This window comes from Mobula hypostoma, chromosome 9, assembly GCF_963921235.1.
Source record: "Mobula hypostoma chromosome 9, sMobHyp1.1, whole genome shotgun sequence".
NCBI lineage: Eukaryota > Metazoa > Chordata > Chondrichthyes > Myliobatiformes > Myliobatidae > Mobula > Mobula hypostoma.
Genome location: NC_086105.1, coordinates 150,689,351 through 150,708,971, shown reverse-complemented (window position 1 = coordinate 150,708,971; position 19,621 = coordinate 150,689,351). Strand labels below are relative to the sequence as shown.

The window sequence follows — 19,621 nt, the reverse complement described above, 5'->3', positions numbered from 1 at the left end:
GCTGGTTATCACTAATCCGTCCCTGTCTATCCAAATAGTCCCTTGGAATACCTTCCAATAGCTTTCTCACTACTGATGTCAGGCTCACCAGCCTATAATTTCCTGGTTTATTCTTAGAGCTTTTCTTAAGGAGCAGAACAACATTACCTAACCTCCAGTCCTCTGGCACCTCACCTATCACTATGGATGATTTAAATATCTCTGCAGTTTCTGCACTTGCCTCCCACAGGGTCTGAGGAAACACCTTGTCAGACCCTGGGGATTTATCCACCCTAATTTGCCTGAAGACAGCAAACACCTCCTCCTCTGTAATCTGTCTAGGGTCCATGACCTCAATGCTGCTTTGCCTCACTTCTATAGACTCTGTGTTCATCTCCCAATGCAACAAAATCCATTTAAGATCTCCCCCATCTCTTTTGTCTCCATGCATAGATTACCATTCTGATCTTCTGGAGAACCAATTTTGTCCCTTGCAATCCTTTTGCTGTTAACATATCCCATAGGATTCATTATCCTTCTGCTTCACTTCTAGGACAATCTCATGCCTTCTTTTAGCCCTCCTGATTTCTTTAGAACATAGAAATCTACAGCACATTACAGGCCCTTCAGCCCACAATGTTGTGCCAACCATTTAATCCACTCTAGAGACTGCCTAGAATTTCCCCAGCGCATAGCCCCCTGTTTTTCTAAGCTCCATGTACCTATCTAAGAGTCTCTTAAAAGACCCTATTATATCTGCCTCCACTACTGTCGCAAGCAGCCCATTCCACTCACTCACTACTCTCTGAGTGAAAAACGTACCTCTGACATCCCCTCGGTACCTATTTCCATACACCTTAAAACTGTGCCCTCTCATGTTAGCCATTCCAGCCCTGGGAAAAAGCCTCTGTCTATCCACACAATCAATGCCTCTCATCATCTTATACACCTCTATCAGGCCAGCTCTCATCCTCTGCCTTTAAGTGTTCTTTCGTATTTCTTGTAATCCATAGGCACCTCATTTGTTCCTTCCCGCCAATACCTGCTACGTACCTCTTTCTTTCCCCCTTGACAAGGGCCTCAATGTCTAGAAAACAAGGGTTCCTGATACTGGGCATCTTTACCTTTCATTCTGACAGGCACTTACAAGCAAGAGGAGGAGATGGGCAGCTGAGGAGGGCGAGAAGGAGGGGAACCAGACGGAGGAGATGGGCAGCTGAGAAGGGCGAGGAGGAGGGGAACCAGACGGAGGAGATGGGCAGCTGAGAAGGGCGAGGAGGAGGGGAACCAGACGGAGGAGATGGGCAGCTGAGAAGGGCGAGGAGGAGGGAAACCAGACGGAGGAGATGGGCAGCTGAGAAGGGCGAGGAGGAGGGGAACCAGACGGAGGAGATGGGCAGCTGAGAAGGGCGAGGAGGAGGGAAACCAGGTGGAGGAGATGGGCAGCTGAGAAGGGCGAGGAGGAGGGAAACCAGACGGAGGAGATGGGCAGCTGAGGAGAAGGGGAACCAGACGGAGGAGATGGGCAGCTGAGAAGGGTGAGGAGGAGGGAAACCAGGTGGAGGAGATGGGCAGCTGAGGAGAAGGGCGAGGAGGAGGGGAACCAGGTGGAGGAGATGGGCAGCTGAGGAGAAGGGCGAGGAGGAGGGGAACCAGATGGAGGAGATGGGCAGCTGAGGAGAAGGGCTAAGAGGGGAATGGAAAAAGACAGAAAGAGGGAGGGAGAAGAAATTGCTTCTCTCTTGTGTCCCTCCTTGTTCCCCTTCTCCCATGGTCCACTCTCATCCCCAATCAGATTTCTCCTTCTCCAACCCTCTACCTCTCACACTGTTCACCTTCCAGCTTCTTACTTCACCCCCCGCTCCCCCCACCCACACTGACCTCCCACAGAAATCACCTCCTCTGCTTATCACTTCCTAGTAAACCTCCCCTTAACATCCTCTGACCAACGAGCAAACCAGCTTCTCCTTGCTTGGAATGACGCCACTGATCTGTAGCTTACCTGGATGGAACCAAAGAAGAGCTCCACAAAAAGTTTGACGTACCGCAGCGTGCCTCTGGCGTTCTCATCTGTGACAAAAGCAAAGAGAACCTCGTGGACGCCCAAGAGAGGGATTAGAATGAGAGTTGATTTGGTTAGACTGAAACATGAACACAGTCCGAGATCAGAGAAGTGCATGTCAATTATATCACTCCGCTTAACACAGCTAGATTAAGAAACAGCACAGAAAGAGGCCCTTCACCCACTGTCCACACCAGCTTACACCAGCTCCATATTCTGATTAACTGGCTCAGGTTCCACCCCTCACCTACACACTAGAGACAATTTTACAGCAGCCAATCAACTCACCAACCCACGCGTATTTGGAACTTGGGTGGAACCCCAGGCAGTCACAGGGAGAACATGCAAACTCCGCACAGACAGGGAGCTGCGAAGGGTGGAATCAGGCAACACTCAAAACTTGAAACACAAGAGATGCTGCGGATGCTGGAAATCCACAGCAACACACACAAATTGCTGGAGGGAGTCAGCAGGCCGGGCAGCATCTACAGAGGGGAATAGACAGTCGGTGTTTCAGGCCAGAACCCTTCATCAGGACTGGAAAGGAAGGGGCAAGAAGCCAGAATAAGAAGGTACGGGGAGGGGAAGGAGGTTAGCCAAAAGGCGATAGGTGAAGCCAGGGGGGGAGAGTGTGTGAAGTGAGAAGCTGGGAGGTGATGGGTGGAAGAGGTAAAGGGCTGAGAAGAAGGAATCTGATAGGAGAGACAGTGGACCATGGAAGAAATGGATTTTGGAGGGGCACTGGGGATGGGTGATACGCAGGTGAGGAGGAGAGGTGAGAGGCCTGAGTCAGGAATTGAAAAAGAGGGAAGGGAAGGGGGAGAGGGGAAATTACTGGAAGGAGAAATCAATGTTCATGCCATCATTTAAAACTGTTCAAGAGCTGTCAGTACCCACAGTTAGGATCGACCTGGATCTCTGGGCTGTGAGGCCAGATGCGCCAGGTGTTACCTCCGGGTGAAATACATCTGGGCAGGGTCACCCTTGGGTGCCACCTCCGGGTGAAATACATCAGGGCAGGGTCACCCTTGGGTGCCACCTCCGGGTGAAATACATCTGGGCAGGGTCACCCTTGGGTGCCACCTCCGGGTGAAATACATCTGGCAGGGCCACCCTTTTTCCAACAGGCAGGAACACAATACTGAATAAATTATCTACAATTCTACAAGACAAAGCAATTTCTCCATCGCCTGTCAGAATCGATAAAACTTTCTGCTGGTTGGCATCACCCTGTCAACAGAAGGAAACAAAGAGGGTCTCACCGGTTTCTCCAGGCTGTGTCGTGGACCTGCGGGGACCTCATCTTGGAGATGAGCAGGATCATTATCCGGATGAAAATTGCAAAGTTGATCTGGAGATGGAGAAATCATGCAGTAACTGAGATCCCCTCTCAGATCTGTACCAGTTGTGCCCATCAGACTGAGGGGGAGAGGCGGACAGGGGTCAAGGTCAAAATAATCTTTCTATCAAAGTATGTACGTGTCACCTGAGATTCATTTTCTTGCAGGAAAATAAAGAAATATAGCAGTCAATGAAAAACTACACATAAAGGCGGACAATAACCGATTTGCAAAAGACAAAATAATAAAGATAAATAATACTGACAACATAAACTGGGATGCATTGGTTTTAGGGATCTTATTAAAGATTAGCTTTACTTGTCACGCATACGAGGAAATATACGGTGAAATAAGTCATTTGCATCAACGGCCGTCACAGTCCGATGAAGTGCTGGGGGCAGCCCGAAAGTGTCGCCACGCTTCCAGTGCCAACAACTTACTAACCCTGACCCGTGGGAGGACACCAGAGCGGTCATGGGCACGACATACAAACTCTTTCCAGAAGGCATCGGGTCAGTGGTACTATAAAGCACAATGGTAGCCACTACACTACCGTGACCCCCCCCAGACATGATATTCAGTGGCTACACACACACACAAAGTACTGGGGGAGCTCAGCAGCTCAGGCAGCATCTATGGGGAGGAATAAACAGTCGACATTTGGGGCCAAGACCCTTTGTTAGGACTGGAAAAGCCAAGGAAAGGTGGTAGAATAAGGAGGAGGTGAGGAGGGGAAGGAGTACACACTGGCAGGTGATAGGTGAGACCAAGTAAGGGTGTGTTGGCAATGGGGCGGGGTGATAGGTGGAATTGATAAAGGGTTGAAGGAGGAGAAGTCTGATAGGAGAGGAGAGTGGAGGAAATGAACCAGAGGGAGGAGATGGGCAGGTTGGGAGAAGAGAAGGAGTGAGAGGGGAGTGGAAATGGAGAGAAGCGGGAGGGAGGAGAAATGATCAGAAGTTAGAGAAATCTATGTTCATCTATACCATCAGGTTAGAGGAGGCCCAGATGGGATACGAGGTGTTGCTCCTCCAGCCTGAGGGTGGCCTCATTGCGGCAGAGGACGAGACCATTTTCAGGACCAAGGGTCAGCGGCTGGGGCAGGGTCACAGCACGAGTGGGTGTTACACCCAGCTCCATCCCCTCGCCCCTCAGCGAGGCAGGGCTGACTGACAGGCAGCGAACAGAGGCTCACTCACAGTGATGACGAGAAGCAGTGGTGCCCGGACAATCCACCAGATGGACATGTTCTTGTTCTGTCTCCAGCACCTGGTGAACACAAATGCAAACGTACATTTGATGCTGTTTTATCCAGGTCCGTCCTCGGCACCTGTCCCAGCGCTGGGGAGGAGCTCAGCAAAACCGCATGGAGCGGGGCTGGTATGTAACAGGATCCATGCTGACTGAGGCTAAAGGGGCTGGGCTAGTGAGAGCCCGGGGGTGTTGGCCAGAGATGAGATTACAGCCTACACCACCGGGCTCTGAGACGGTGAAATGTGTCGTGTGCTTCAACAAGCAACACAGTCCGAGGATGAGCTGAGGGCAGCCAGTGAGTGTCGCCACATTTCTGACACCAACACAGCACGCCCACAACTCACTCACCCGAACCCGTACACCTTTGGGATGTGGCAGGGAACTGGAAACCCCCCCGGCCACGGGGAGAACGTACAGACAGCGGTGGGATGATTGCAAAATGTTACACTGCCACACCGCGTTACTGGGCCAGAGTTCAGACGTGTTTCATTGATACAGAGCCCTGGTGGGTCTACACCGAGGTAGTAGGCAGGTCTCCCCACCGGGGCAGAGGATAAGTAGGCTAGGGAGAGCACAGCACAGCTTGACAGGCTGACTGCGGGGCTGGTGGGTTTGACGTGTGATGAACAATTAAAGAGGGAACTGTTAGTCAGGGCCAACGCAGTAGTCTGGGGTTACAGTAACCCGGGTTCAGTTCAGCTGCTGTCTGTAAGGAGTTTGTACATTCTCCCCGTGACCACGTGGGTTTCCTCCCACATTCTGAGATGTTTGGGTTCGTAGTTAACTTGTCACATGGACAGCATGGGCTCATTGGGCAGAAGGGCCTGTTACCACACTGTATATCTACATCAGTCAGACAGCTAGATTATACTTGTTCCCTGGCCCCAATCGTCCCATTTTCACTATGGATGTCCAGTCCCTATACACCTCCATCCCTCACCAGAAGGCCTCAAAGCTCTCCGCTTCTTCCTGGACACCAGACCCAACCAGTTCCCCTCCACCACCACTCTCCTCCGCCTGGTGGAACATGTCCTCACTCTAAATAATTTCCCCTTCAGCTCCTCCCACTTCCTTCAAACAAAAAGTGTAGCCATGGGCACTCGCATGGGTCCCCGCTTTTCACCGGCTACATGAAACAGTCTATGTTCCGAGCCTATACTGGCATCGCTCCCCAACTCTTCCTACGCTACATCGATGCCTGCATTGGTGCTGCTTCCTGCACCCGTGCTGAGCTCATCAAATTCAGCAACTTTACCTCCAACTTCCACCCTGCCCCCCAATTTCTGCCACCACTCTCCTCTTTCTCAACCTCTCTGTCTCCATCTTTGGAGACTGTCTATCTACTGCCATATTTTAAAAACCCACTGACTCTCACGGCCATCTTGACTACACTTCTTCCCACCCCGTCACTTATAAAAATGCCATTTCCTTTTCTCAGTTCCTCCATCTTCGCCACATCTGCTCTCAGGATCAGGCTTTTCATTCCAGAACAACTGAGATGTCCTCCTCTTCAAAGAAAGGAGCTTCCCTTCCTCCACCATCAACGTTGCTCTCACCCGCATTTCTTCCATTTCGTACACATCTGCCCTCACTCCATCCACCTGCCACCACACCAAGGATAGGGTTCCTCATGTCCTCACCTACCATCCCGACAGGTCTCCACATCCAGAACACATTTCTCTGTAATTTCTGTCATCTCCAATGGGATCCCACCACCAAGCACATCTTTCTCTCCCTTCCCCTCTGCTTTCCTCCCTTGTCCACTCATCCCTCCGCACTGATCTCCCTCCTGGCACTTATCCTTGAAAGCAGAACAAGTGCTACACCTGCCCCTACACCTCCTCCCTCACTACCATTCAAGGCCCTAAACAGCCCTTCCAGGTGAGGCAACACTTCACCTGTGAGTCTGTTGGGGTCATCTACGGTATCTGGTGCTCCCGGTGTGGCCTCCTGTACTTCAGAGAGACCCGGTGTAGATTGGCAGATTGTTTTATTAAGCACTTTTGCATTGATAGCCACAAAAAGCAGGATTTCCCAATGGCCACCCATTTCAATTCCACTTCCCATTCCCATTCCAACGTGTCAATCCATGGCCCGTTCTCCTGACCACATTCAGGTTGCAGGAGCAACACCTTATATTCCATCTGGGTAGCCTCCAACTTGCAGGCATGAACATCAATTTCTTGGATTCTGGCAATTCTGGCCCCTTCACCATTCCATTCCTGTTTCCCTCTCTCTGTCACCTCATCACTTTACCTGCCCATCATCTCCCTCTGGTGCTCCTCCCCCTTCCCTTTCTTCCATGGTCTTCCGTCCTCTCCTATCAGATTCCCCCTTCTCCAGCCCTGTATCTCTCTCACTAATCAACTTCCCAGTTCTTCAGTTCACCCCTCCTCCTCCCCCTCCCAGTTTCAACCATCACCTCGTGTTTCTCCCTCCCCTGCTCATTGTGTGTGTGTTGCTTTGGATTTCCAGCATCTGCAGATTAGATTACAATAGTCTCTTGAGAAGAATGAGAAATCATCTCATTGACGTGTTCAAAATTCCAACACAGCTTGACAGGGTAGGTGTGGGGCAGAAGCTTCCCCTGGCCGGGTTGTCAAACCATTGGTAGAAACCTCAACATCGACTAGACAGGACAGAGATGAAGAGAAAAGCTCTTCAGTGTGGGAAATGAACCTGTGGACTTCCCTACTCATTGGGTTTGGAGCCTCAGTAGCTACTGTCTCCAAGATGGGGATTGGTGTGATTTTAGATACCAGGGGAATGGAAGGATTTGGAGAGACTCCCCAGGGAATCATGGAAGGAGGTAGAGGAGCCTCAGGACCCACACCACCAAATTTAGGAACAGTTATTAACCCTCAATTATCACGTGCTTGAACCAGCATAGATAACTTCACTCACCCCCTCACTGAACTGTTCCCACAACCTGTGGACTCACTTTTAACAATTCTTCATCTCACATTCACAATATTTACTGCTTATTTGATTGTGTACTTATTTGTTTTCTTTTTGTTTTCGCACAGTTGTCGTTTGCACCTTGGTCCTTTGCCCACCCTGGGGGGGGGTGGGGCAGTCTTTCATTCATTGCATTGTGCTTCTTGTACTTACTGTGCATGCCCTCAAGAAAATGCATCTCAGGGTTTTATATGGTAACAATGTACTTTGATAATAAATTTACTTTGAACTTTTGAGCGGGAATCTCACTGAAGGGTTAGGGTTGGCACGAAGGGCCGAATAGTCTGCTTCTACTTCCATGAATTCCTCTCTTGCCACCATTCAGGACCCCAAACAGTCCTTCCAGGTGAGGCAGCACTTCACTTGTGAGTCTGTTGGGGTCATCTGTTGCATCCGGTGCTCCCGGTGCGGCCTCCTCTACATCGGTGAAACCCGACGCAGATTGGGGGACCGCTTCGTCGAGCACCTCCACTCCGTCCGCCACAACAGACAGGATCTCCCGGTAGCCACCCACTTCAACTCTGCTTCCCATTCCCATTCAGATATGTCCATACATGGCCTCCTCTACTGCCATGATGAGGCTAAACTCAGGTTGGAGGAGCAACACCTCATATACAGTCTAAGTAGTCTCCAGACCCTTGGTATGAACATAGAATTCTCCAACTTCCGGTAATTCCCTCCTCCTCCCTTCCCCTATCCCTATGTCACTCTGCCCCCTCCCCCAGCTGCCTATCACCTCCCTCATGGTTCCGCCTCTTTCTACTACCCATTGTGTTTTCCCCTATTCCTTCTTCACCTTTCCTGCCTCTCCTCCCCCACCCCTTTATCTTTCCCCTTACTGGTTTTTCACCTGGAACCTACCAGCCTTCTCCTTCTCACCTTCCCCCCACCTTCTTTATAGGGCCTCTTCCCCTTCCCCCTACAGTCCTGACGAAGGGTTCCGGCCCGAAACGTCAACCGATCGTTTCCACAGATGCTGCCCGATCTGCTGAGTTCCTCCAGCGTGTTGTGAGTGTTGCTTTGACCCCAGCATCTGCAGAGTATTTTGTGTTTCCCATGAATTGTGCTGTCACAGGGTTCGAAGGGTGCCAGTGAATTCAGTGTGAGCCTGGGCCAACTTACCCTGTGTTTTCCTGTACATATTTGACTACAATCCAGGGTAAGATGAATCCCAGTGGAAGACCTGCAACCAGAGAACAGGAATTATCAAAGTGGGCGACTCACAGTTCGCGCTGCCTGCCTCGGACAAGGTGTGACCACACTGTCCATCCACTCCCACAGCTGCTCACAGTTCCACAGACTCGTCACCCTCTGGGTAGAGAAATTCCTCCTCGTCCCTGCTCTAAAGGAAGATCCTTGCATTCTGAGGCTGTGCCCTGTGGTCCTAGACTCCCCACTATAGGAAACATCACCACATCCACTCCATCGAGACCTTACACGGCTCCACAGCCAGTGATGTGACTGTTTTGAGATCAAGATCCCAGAAGCAGGAGAAGGAAGATGTGGCAGGTAACCTCGTGGAGCTGAGTGATCGGCCCCACCCCTGGATAATGCACATCTCTCGGGGAGTCTGCAGTCCTGCTGTTGCGATGACACACACAAACCCCCACCTACGACCCTCCAGTGACACAGGCCGTTACCGTCTGTCAACGTACCCCAACCGATCAGCAGGTAGGCTCGGAAACTCTTCTGCTCCGAGAAGACCGACACCTCGAGGAGCACGTAGAGGAAGAGGCCCTCGACCAGCAGCCAGTGATAGGTACACACCACAGAGTAGTGGAGAAAAACCTGCACAGCACGGCACGCCAGCAGCTGCTGGAATCAACAGCACAACGGCAGAATGGTTATGGCCCAGGACACTATTCAGCCCGGGGACTCTGTACTAGCCTGCCAGGAACGTCATCCCTTCCCCATCCTCTCCCAATCACTGTAAAAATCCTGACAATTACCCGCTCCCTCTGGATCCTGACAGATTTAAGATTAGGTTACCTTTACTTATCACATGTGCATCGAAACACAGTGAAACGTATCATTTGCACCAACAACCAAGAGAGTCCAAGAGCAACACGTGAAAAATGCTGGAAGAACTCAGCAAGTTATGGAGAGGATTCGACGTTTCAGGCCGAGACCCTTAGGACTCCTGACAAAATCCTGATCTTGATGGAGGCTCTTGACCCAAAACACCAACTGTTTACTCCCCTTCATAGAGGCTGCCTGACGGACTGAAACTCATAGACGTCCCTCCTCACCAGCACTGCAGTCCAAGGAAACTCACCACCATCTTCCCAACAGCAAATAAGGATTGCCCACACCCTGAGAAGTATTGAATTGAATTGACTTTATTACTTACATCCTTCAAATACATGAGGAGTAAAAATCTTCCTCCATGCAAGACCTAACATTTCATGATTAGTACAGAAAGGGCATCGGGCGTTTTGAAGATCTTTTCATAGACAATTGCTTTGCAACTTTTGAACAACTGTCTGCAAAGTTTAACCTACCTCATACTCATTTCTTTAGATATCTTCAAATTAGACATTTTATTAACCCTTTAATACCAAATTTTCCTGAGATGCCCGGAAAAATTGTTGTGGACTTGTTTCTTTGTATAAACCCATTGGGTAAAAGTCTAATATCTACAAACATAATATTCATGATAAGTTAGCGACTTGAGGCGTGCCCCCTTTGATAAAATTAGAACTGCATGGAAGCATGATTTAAATATTTCTCTGTCCAACGAGGTTTGGGATTCAGTTCTTAAGTCAGTTAACTTAGTGTACTCACCACCGCCTTTTGTAGTTCAAGGTTGTACCTAGGGTTCAAATGTCTAAAGCCAAATTATCGCGGTTCTATTCTGATATTAGTCCCGTTTGTGACAAGTGTAAAGTGGGCGAGGCCTCTTTTATCCACATGTATTGGGCTTGTCTCAGTTTGGAGAAATTTTGGAGAGATGTCTTTTTAACTTTATCTCATATTCTTAATTGCCATTTAGAACCTAACCCTCTGATTGCTCCTTTTGGCATTTTGGGTGAAGTTGACATGTGTTCGAGTCCGACTAAACGGCGAACATTGTCTTTTGCCTCTCTTTTGGCTAGACGTTTACTTCTTCTTAGGTGGAGAGATGTTTCCCCACCCACTCATGCTCAATGGCTTAGAGACATCATGTCCTGCTTAGACCTTGAAAAGATTCATTATTCACTTCTTAATTCGGACATAAAGTTCCTTAAGGTGTGGGGACCTTTTCTTGATTATTTTCACAACTCCTCTTTAGATTAAAGGTCTACCTTCCTTTTTCTTTCAGTGATTTAGTCCCTTACATCCAGCTTTCTTTACTGGTTAATTTTTATGGTTTTTTTTAAATGATGTGAAATACATTATAGTTTAGGTAGTAGGCAATACACCTTTTTTATATTCACAATTCTGTGGTGACAAAAGCTCTGATTAACTTTTCTTTATATCGTAATGGGTGGCTTGGAGTGCGTAGTGGGAGGGTGGGGTGGAAACTAACTTTATATGATTTTATTTTGGGTGCTTTTTCTTTATTGCTATCAATTGCACATCAGACACGTTGGCTTTGCACTGTATAAATCTCCTTTTTGTTGGTGGGTTTTTTTGTTCTAATGTAGAAATTCATTAAAAAATTAATTTTTAAAAATCTTTACGTTATGTCTGCATCCAAATGTGCAATTATAGTAATTTATAATAAATATTATGTACAACAGGATAGTCAATATAACAAAAAAATACAGTAGTGTCAGCATGAATTAATCAGTCTGTTGGCCTGGTGGAAGAAGCTGTCCCGGAGCCTGTTGGTCCTGGCTTTTATGCTGCAGTACCATTTCCCGGATGGTAACAGCTGGAATAGTTTGTGATTGGGGTGACTCGAGTCTCCAATGACCCTTTGGGCCCTTTTTTTACACACCTGTCTTTGTAAGTGTCCTGAATAGTGGGAAGTTCACATCTACAGATGTGCTGGGCTGTCCACACCACTCTCTGCAGAGTCCTGCGATTGAGGGAGGTACAGTTCCCATACCAGGCAGTGATGCAGCCAGTCAGGATGCTCTCAATCGTGCCCCTGTAGAAAGTTCTTAGAACATGGGTGCCCACAGCAAACTTCTTCAACAGTCTGAGGTGTAAGAAGCGCTGTTGTGCCTTTTTCACCACACAGCCAGTATGTACAGACCACGTGAGATCCTCGGTGATGTTTATGCCGAGGAACTTAAAGCTGTTCACCCTCTCAACCCCAGATCCATTGATGTCTATAGGGGTTAGCCTGTCTCCATTCCTCCTGTAATCCACAACCAGCTGCTTTGTTTTTGCTACATTGAGGGAGAGGTTCTTTTCTTGACACCACTGTGTCAGAGAGATGACTCCTTCCCTGTAGGTCACCTCGTTATTGTTTGAGGTAAGGCCAATCAATGTAGTGCCGTCAGTTGGTACAGGAGCCTGAAGACACACTCATCATTTCAGAAACAGCTTCTCCCCTCCGCCATCATATTTCTGAATGGACGATGACCCCATGAACACTACCTCACTACTTTTTACTTTCTTTTTGCACTGCTTATTAAATTTAATTGTTTTTAATGTAGTATTTTTATTGTTGCAATTTATAGTTGTTCTTATTTTTATGCATTGCCAAGTATTGCTGTGGCGAACCAACAAATTTCACGATCTCTGATGGTGATGCTACACGTGACTGTGATTCTCTACATTTCCATGATACTGTACATACAGTATATTATAGAGGGCTATGGGTAAGCCTAGGTAGTTCTAAGGTAGGGACATGTTCGGCACAGCTTTGTGGGCCGAAGGGCCTGTATTGTGCTGTAGGTTTTCTATGTTTCTATGTTTGTGATCTACACCAAAGGCCCCTCTATTGCAATCTCTCATTACACAATTCCAGGTCTAAAATAGCCTGAAGAAGGGTCTCAGCCCGAAATGTTGACTGTTTAGTCATTTCTCATAGATGCTACTTGACCTGCTGAGCTCCTCCAGAATTTTGTGTGTGTTGCTCTACCCTCACTGAGTGAGTCCTCAATGTACCCAAAGTATCACATTTCTAAGCACTCCATAAACATCATTTGATTTATACAGTGTGTGACCGAAACTCACCCCCTTTTATTGCACAGACAATCCCTCATTTCCTGATTATACCACCTCAAACCCCTCCACCTCCCCTCCATCCGAGGAACAACCTCAAGCCTACCTGTACTTTAAACTAACCTCGAACCCCAAACCCCCAATCACAGCACCGCAGCCCCAAACACCCGCACCCACATACAGCCAGGCCTCAGGCCCCAGGCCCCAGTCCCCAGGCCCCAGACCCCCGCACCCACATACAGCCAGGCCTCAGGCCCCAGGCCCCAGTCCCCAAACATCCGCACCCACATACAGCCAGGCCTCAGGCCCCAGACCCCAGGCCCCAGGCCTCAGGCCCGAGACCCCAGGCCCCAGACCCCAAGCCCCAAGCACCAGGCCCCAGGCCCCAGGCCCCAGACCCCAGACCCCAGACCCCAAGCCCCAGACCCCAAGCACCAGGCCCCAGGCCCCAGACTCACGGAGAGCGGTGCCCCGATCCACGGCTCCAGAGGGGTGGTGCTGGCCGACTGCAGCCGGTCGCTGAAGGAGTCTTTGATGAGGACAGCGACAGCCCGCAGGCTGAAGGCAGCAAACAGGTTCAGGTGGATGTGGTTCCTGGCGCAGCGCAGCCTCCTGTGGCGGGAGGAGCAGGTGAGAGTGACGGCCCAAACCCCAGCCCCTCATCCCGGACTCCACAGTATGCTCGCCTCAGGGCTGCAGCCCGCAACCCAGCTCCACGGTCCCGGCTGGGGGGGGGGGGGGGGGGACGGTGAACAGCAGGAGGTGTAAGCGGGTGAGATCCTGTTTCAGAGGACCTGTCCCGGGCCCAGCATGCAAGTCCCATTGCAAAGAAAGCACGGCAAAGACTCTACCTCCTTAGATCCAGCTTGACATCTAAAACTTTGACAAACTTCAAAGGTGTGTGGTGGAGCGTGTATTAACCAGCTGCATCACAGCCTGGTATGGAATCACCAATGCCTTTGAACGGAAAATCCTACACAAAGTAGTGGACACAGCCCAGTCCATCGTGGGTAAAGCCCTCCCCACCATTGAGCACATCTACATGAAACGTTGTCACAGGAAAGCAGCATCCATCATCAAGGACCCCCAACACCCAGGCCATGCACTTGTTTCACTGTTGCCATCAGGAAGGAGGTGCAGGAGCCTGAAGACCCCACACCAACAGTTATTACCCCTCAACCATCAGGCTCTTGAACCTAAGGGAATAACTTCACTCAACTTCACTCGAGGGTCGGTGTCACGACAGGAGACCCGTGTGTTGTTGGGGGAGTCAGGATATCCGCTGTGTGCCTGGAGAACTGGGATCTTTGCGATCTTCAGGCACAGAGCTCGAGAAAAGCGACATAACGAAAAGCGACATAACGGACTTTTACCATCGTAAACCAGCGAGTTGTTTGTTATGTCTCCCTGCTCGCTGGGAAAACGGAGACAGCCCCCTCTCCCTTAGAGAGAGAATCTGCGGTATGTCGAATGCCGGGTGAAACGTGAAGTCTTTGGGGTAAGTGCAAGTCTGTGTCTTTGCTCACGCCTGAGTGCCTGGTGGCAGTGCTGATGCTCGCTTTTCCTTTGCCGGTGGGAGGAGGGGGGATTGTTGCCGGTGGGGGGAGGGGGGATTGTTGCCGGTGGGAGGAGGGGGGATTGTTGCCGGTGGGGGGAGGGGGGATTGTTGCCGGTGGGAGGAGGGGGGATTGTTGCCGGTGGGGGGAGGGGGGATTGTTGCCGGTGGGGGGGGGGATTGTTGCCGGTGGGAGGAGGGGGGATTATTGCCGGTGGGGGGAGGGGGGATTGTTGCCGGTGGGAGGAGGGGGGATTGTTGCTTGCTGCGGCTTACACGCGGGAGGGAGGGGAGCTGGGGTGGGGGATATTGGGGTTCTAACATTTAACTGTCATTCAATCTTTGGGGCACTCCTGTTTTCGTGGATGTTTGCGAAGAAAAAGCATTTCAGGATGTATATTGTACACATTTCTCTGGCATGAAATTGGACTTTTGAACCTTTGAATCCATCATTGAACTGTTCCCTCAAGGCATGGACTCACTGTTAAGGCCACTTCAGCTCATGTTCTCAATATTTATTGCTTATTTATTTATTACTATTATTTTCCTCTTTCTTTTTGTATTTGCACAGCTTGTTGTCTTTGGCACTCTGGTGGTTTGTCCGTCCTGTCTGCCATTGATTCTGTTGTGTTTCTCGTATTTACTATGAATGCCCATGAGAAAATGAAGCTCAGGGTTGTGTGTGGTGCTGTTCTGTCTATTTATTTGTTTATTTATTTAGAGCTGCAGTGCAGATCAGGCCCTTCCAATCCCCAACTTAACCCTGGCCTGATCACAGGACAACTTACAACGGTCACTTAACCTTCCAAACCGTGCGCCTTTGGACTGTGGGAGGGAACTGGAGCACGCGGAGGAAACCCGTGTGATCACAGGGAGAACGTACAAACTCCTCACGGGGAGGACCGGGAGGGGGTCAGTGACACCACAGGTAGGGGCGGAGACCGAGACCGAGTTCCAGCCAGGGTCGAGGGGGTGGTGGGGGGGGTGCAGGACAGGCCTACCTGAAGGAGACGAGAACGAGACTGGCAGTGAGGAGGGCGAGGAGGCTCAGGGAGTAACCAGCTGTGTAAACCCAGCGGAAAGAGTTCAGGACCTGGCGTTTCAACACCTGCAGCGGGGCAGAGACAGGGGAGGGAGTGGTAGGATCCACCTTAAACCCAGTGCCCCAAAACAACCCCCCCCCACACACACAAAATACCACCCCCACTATTTCAACCTGGAGTCCCAGGCAAGCTCTCCCCACCCAAAGCACCCCCCATGACATCAAGTGCAGAACCCTGGACCAGTATGCATCACCCCACCCAGCACAGCACAGCCTCCAGTCCAATAAATCACCCCAAACACACCTCCCATCCCAATCAATCAATCTCTCCCCTCCCCCCTCCTTCTCCCCCTCTCCTCTCCCCCTCCCCCTCCCAGTCCCCTTCCCCCTCCCTCCCCGCTCCTCTTTCCTCCTCCCTCCTCCCTCCTCCCTCCCCTCTCCCCCCTCTTTCTCCAGAGACATGATAATATTACCTCTCGCTTCCTCCCCCCTCCCTCCCCCAGTATTTCAAAGGACCGGAGACCATGTATTATAGGGAGAGACTGGATAGGCCAGGACTGTTTTCCTTAGGAGTATTTTATTGACGTATTTATGTACATTTTATTCCATATTTGAGTTTAATCTATAACTTTACTCTTTATAACTGTTGAATGTTGTTGTTCTTTGCTGCATGTCACACCCTGATCAACACACCTCAGCAAATTCCTAATTCGTGTATGCAGCGAATAAAGTTGTTCTTTGATCCTTAAATCATGAGTAGCCGAGATAAAGTGACGACCACAGTGTCCTTCCCAGGGTTGACCAGCCCGGAACTGGAGGGCCCAGGTTCTGGGAGAGAGGGAGCTTTCTCGTGCAGAGGGGGGCTGGTTTGTGGGACGAGCTGTCAGCGGAAGTGGTAGATGTGGCTACAGGCAACACACACAGAGACTACCAGAGGAACTCAAATGCAGAGCTCTGCTCCAGCACACCCAGCACATCCCAGCCCCCAGTCCAGGTCGGCCAGCATCTATGCAAATGAATAAAACTTGACTTTTCAGGCAGAAACCCTTCATCAGGACTGGAAAGGAAGGAGGGAGATATGAGAATAAGAAGGTGGGGGTGGGGGAGGAGTACAACTAGAAGGTGAACAGTGAGACCTGGCGGGTGGGCTTGGGTGAAGTAAGAGGCAGGGAGGTGATAGGTGGAAAAGAAGAAGGAATTTGTTAGGAGAGGAGAGAGGACCATGGGAGAAAGGGAAGGAGGAGGGACACCAGGGGAGGTGATGAGAAGAGGTAAGAGGCTAGAGTGGGGAATTAAAGGGTAAAGGGGAGAGGAAAGTTGCCAGACATTGAAGAAATCGATGCACATGCCATCAGGTTGGAGGCTACTGAGTTGGAATATGAGGTGTGGCTCCTCCACCCTGAGAGTGGCCTCATTGTGGCAGAAGAGGAGAGGGAATAGGCATTAAAATGGTTGTCTCTGGGAAATCCTGCTTTGGTTCGAGGGTCTATAAGCTAAACGTGGACAAATGGGATAAGCTCAGACACTCTAATATCCTGCCCCACCACCCAGACCGACCCCTCCGCCCCCCGCCACCAGGGACCGACTGGCTCACCTGTTGCCGGAGAAACACATCATCTTCGTCGCACTCTGAATGGTCCACCCAGGGCTGATTGGTCACATTGTCCTTCAGCCAAGATCCATCCTCCGTACAGTACCTGAAGGCGGAGCCGTTACCCACTGGGACAGAGCAGAAAACCTTTAAACAGGGAACCCACCCTCCATCACCAACCTATTAGATTAGATTAGATTATGAGGACACACAGTCTTCTTTTATTGTCATTCAATAATGCATGCATTAAGAAATGATACAATGTTCCTCCAGTGTGATATCACAGAAACACAGGACAGACCAAGACTGAAAAACTGACAAAAACCACATAATTATAACATATAGTTACAACAGTGCAAAGCAATACCGTAATTTGATAAAGATCAGACCATGGGTACGGTAAAAAGAGAGTCTCAAAGTCCCAATAGCTCCATCATCTCACACAGACGGTCGAAGGGAGAAACTCTCCCTGCCATGAACTTCCAGCGCCGCAAACTTGCCGATGCAGCACCCTGGAAGCACCCGACCACAGCCGACTCTTGAGTCCGTCCGAAAACTTCGAGCCTCCAACCAGCCCTCTGACACCGAGCACCGAGCACCATCTCTGCCGAGCACTTTGACCCCGGCCCCAGCCGCCAAGCAACAGACAAAGCCGAGGATTCGGGGCCTTCCCCTCCGGAGATTCTGGATCGCACAGTAGCAGCGGCAGTGAAACAGGCATTTCAGAAGTTTCTGCAGATGTTCCTCCGTTCTCTCACGTCCGTCTCCATCAAATCAGGATTGTGCACGGTCCCCTACTTGACAAATAACAGACATCACCACCAGAGAGGCCGCGCACGCTGCATCGCGCCTCCATCTTCTCCCCCCCTTCATGGTGAACGTGTCACTGTTGTCTCACGGGTGTGCTACCCAACATAACCTAGAACGTTACAGTACAGTACAGGCCCTTCAGCCCACAATATTGTGCTGACCATTTAACTTACACTAAGATCAATCTAACCCTTCCCTCCTACATAGCTCTCCATTTTTTTTATCATCCATATGCCTATCTAAATGCTGTTAATGTGTCTGCCTCTACCACCACTCCTGGCAGAGTGTTCATGAACCCACCACTCTCTGTGTAAATAAACCTGCCTCTGACATTCCCCTGTACCAGCCTTTCTCTATCACCATTCTACCACGTACCACCACTCCTGGCAGAGTGTTCATGTACCCACCACTCTCTGTGTAAATAAACCAACCTCTGACAGCACCTCTACTTTCATCCAAGCACCTTAAAATGATGCCCCCTCGGATTAGCCGTTTCCACCCTGGGAACGGTCTCTGGCTGTCCGCTCGATCTATAGCACTTATCATCCTGTGCACCTCTATCAAGTCACCTCTCATCCTCATTCGCTCCAAAAAGACAAACCCTCACTCGCTCAACCTTTCCTCAAAAGACATGCTTGCTAATCCAGGCAGCACCTTGGTAAATCTCCTCTGCACCCTCTCTAAAGCCTCCACCCATTTCCTGTACTGAGGCGACCAGAACTGAACACAGTATTCCAAATGTGGTCTAACCAGGGTTTTACAGAGCTGCAACTTTGCCTCACGGCTCTTGAACTCAATTCCCGACTAAGGTGAAAGATACAGCCCATACCTGTTTCAGTACTGTTGGGTAGGACGGCCTAAATGGGGGAAACAACATTGGCCGTGCCTCTGGCAGAGTCTGGCCCTGTGGCTCAGAAGGGTAGGGAAAGGAAGAGGATGGCAGCAGTGATAGGGGACTCTATAGTTAGGGGGTCAGACAGGCGATTCTGTGGATGCAGGAAAGAAACACGGATGGTAGTTTGCCTCCCAGGTGCCAGGGTCCAGGACGTTTCTGATCCCATCCACGATATCCTGAAGTGGGTAGGAGAACAGCCAGAGGTCGTGGTACATATTGGTACCAATGACATAGGCAGGAAAAGGGAGCAGGTCCTGAAAACAGACTACAGGGAGTTAGGAAGGAAGTTGAGAAGCAGGACCACAAAGTAGTAATCTCGGGATTACTGCCTGTGCCACGCGGCAGTGAGTATAGGAATAGAATGAGGTGGAGGATAAATGCGTGGCTGAGGGATTGGAGCAGGGGGCAGGGATTCAGATTTCTGGATCATTGGGACCTCTTTTGGGGCAGGTGTGACCTGTAAAAAAAGGATGGGTTGCACTTGAATCTCAGGGGGACCAGTATCCTGGCGGGGAGGTTTGCTAAGGCCATTGGGGAGAGTTTAAACTAGAATAGGGGGATGGCAACCGAAATGAAGAGACGGAGGTAAGGGAGGTTGGCTCACAAATAGAGAAAGCTTGGAGACAGTGCGAAAGAGAGGATAGGCAGGTGATAGACAAGGGATGTGCTCACCCCTTGTTCAATCCCTTCCGACCTATGTTCGTGACACTTCTCACGCTCTTAAACTTTTCGATGATTTTAAGTTCCCTGGCCCCCACCGCTTTATTTTCACCTTGGATGTCCAGTCCCTATATACTTCCATCCCCCATCAGGAAGGTCTCAAAGCTCTACGCTTCTTTTTGGATTCCAGACCTAATCAGTTCCCCTCTACCACCACTCTGCTCCGTCTAGCAGAATTAGTCCTTACTCTTAATAATTTCTCCTTTTGCTCCTCCCACTTCCTCCAAACTAAAGGTGTAGCTATGGGCACCCGTATGGGTCCTAGCTATGCCTGCCTTTTTGTTGGGTTTGTGGAACAATCTATGTTCCGTGCCT

At 50.1% G+C, this 19,621-nt stretch overlaps 1 protein-coding gene across 1 annotated transcript in view; it reads right to left on the bottom strand.

The window, feature by feature from the left end:
• LOC134352293 (glucagon-like peptide 1 receptor) overlaps positions 1–19,621 on the bottom strand; it is a 62,852-nt gene that overhangs the window by 11,224 nt on the left and 32,007 nt on the right. The window contains exons 7-14 of the mRNA XM_063059583.1: positions 16,885–17,009; positions 15,250–15,356; positions 13,152–13,305; positions 9,249–9,408; positions 8,716–8,776; positions 4,581–4,650; positions 3,304–3,392; positions 1,982–2,120 (exon numbers count right to left, since the gene is read on the bottom strand). Of these exons, the coding sequence (XP_062915653.1) occupies positions 1,982–2,120; positions 3,304–3,392; positions 4,581–4,650; positions 8,716–8,776; positions 9,249–9,408; positions 13,152–13,305; positions 15,250–15,356; positions 16,885–17,009 (905 nt within the window). The remainder of the gene's footprint in view (positions 1–1,981; positions 2,121–3,303; positions 3,393–4,580; positions 4,651–8,715; positions 8,777–9,248; positions 9,409–13,151; positions 13,306–15,249; positions 15,357–16,884; positions 17,010–19,621) is intronic.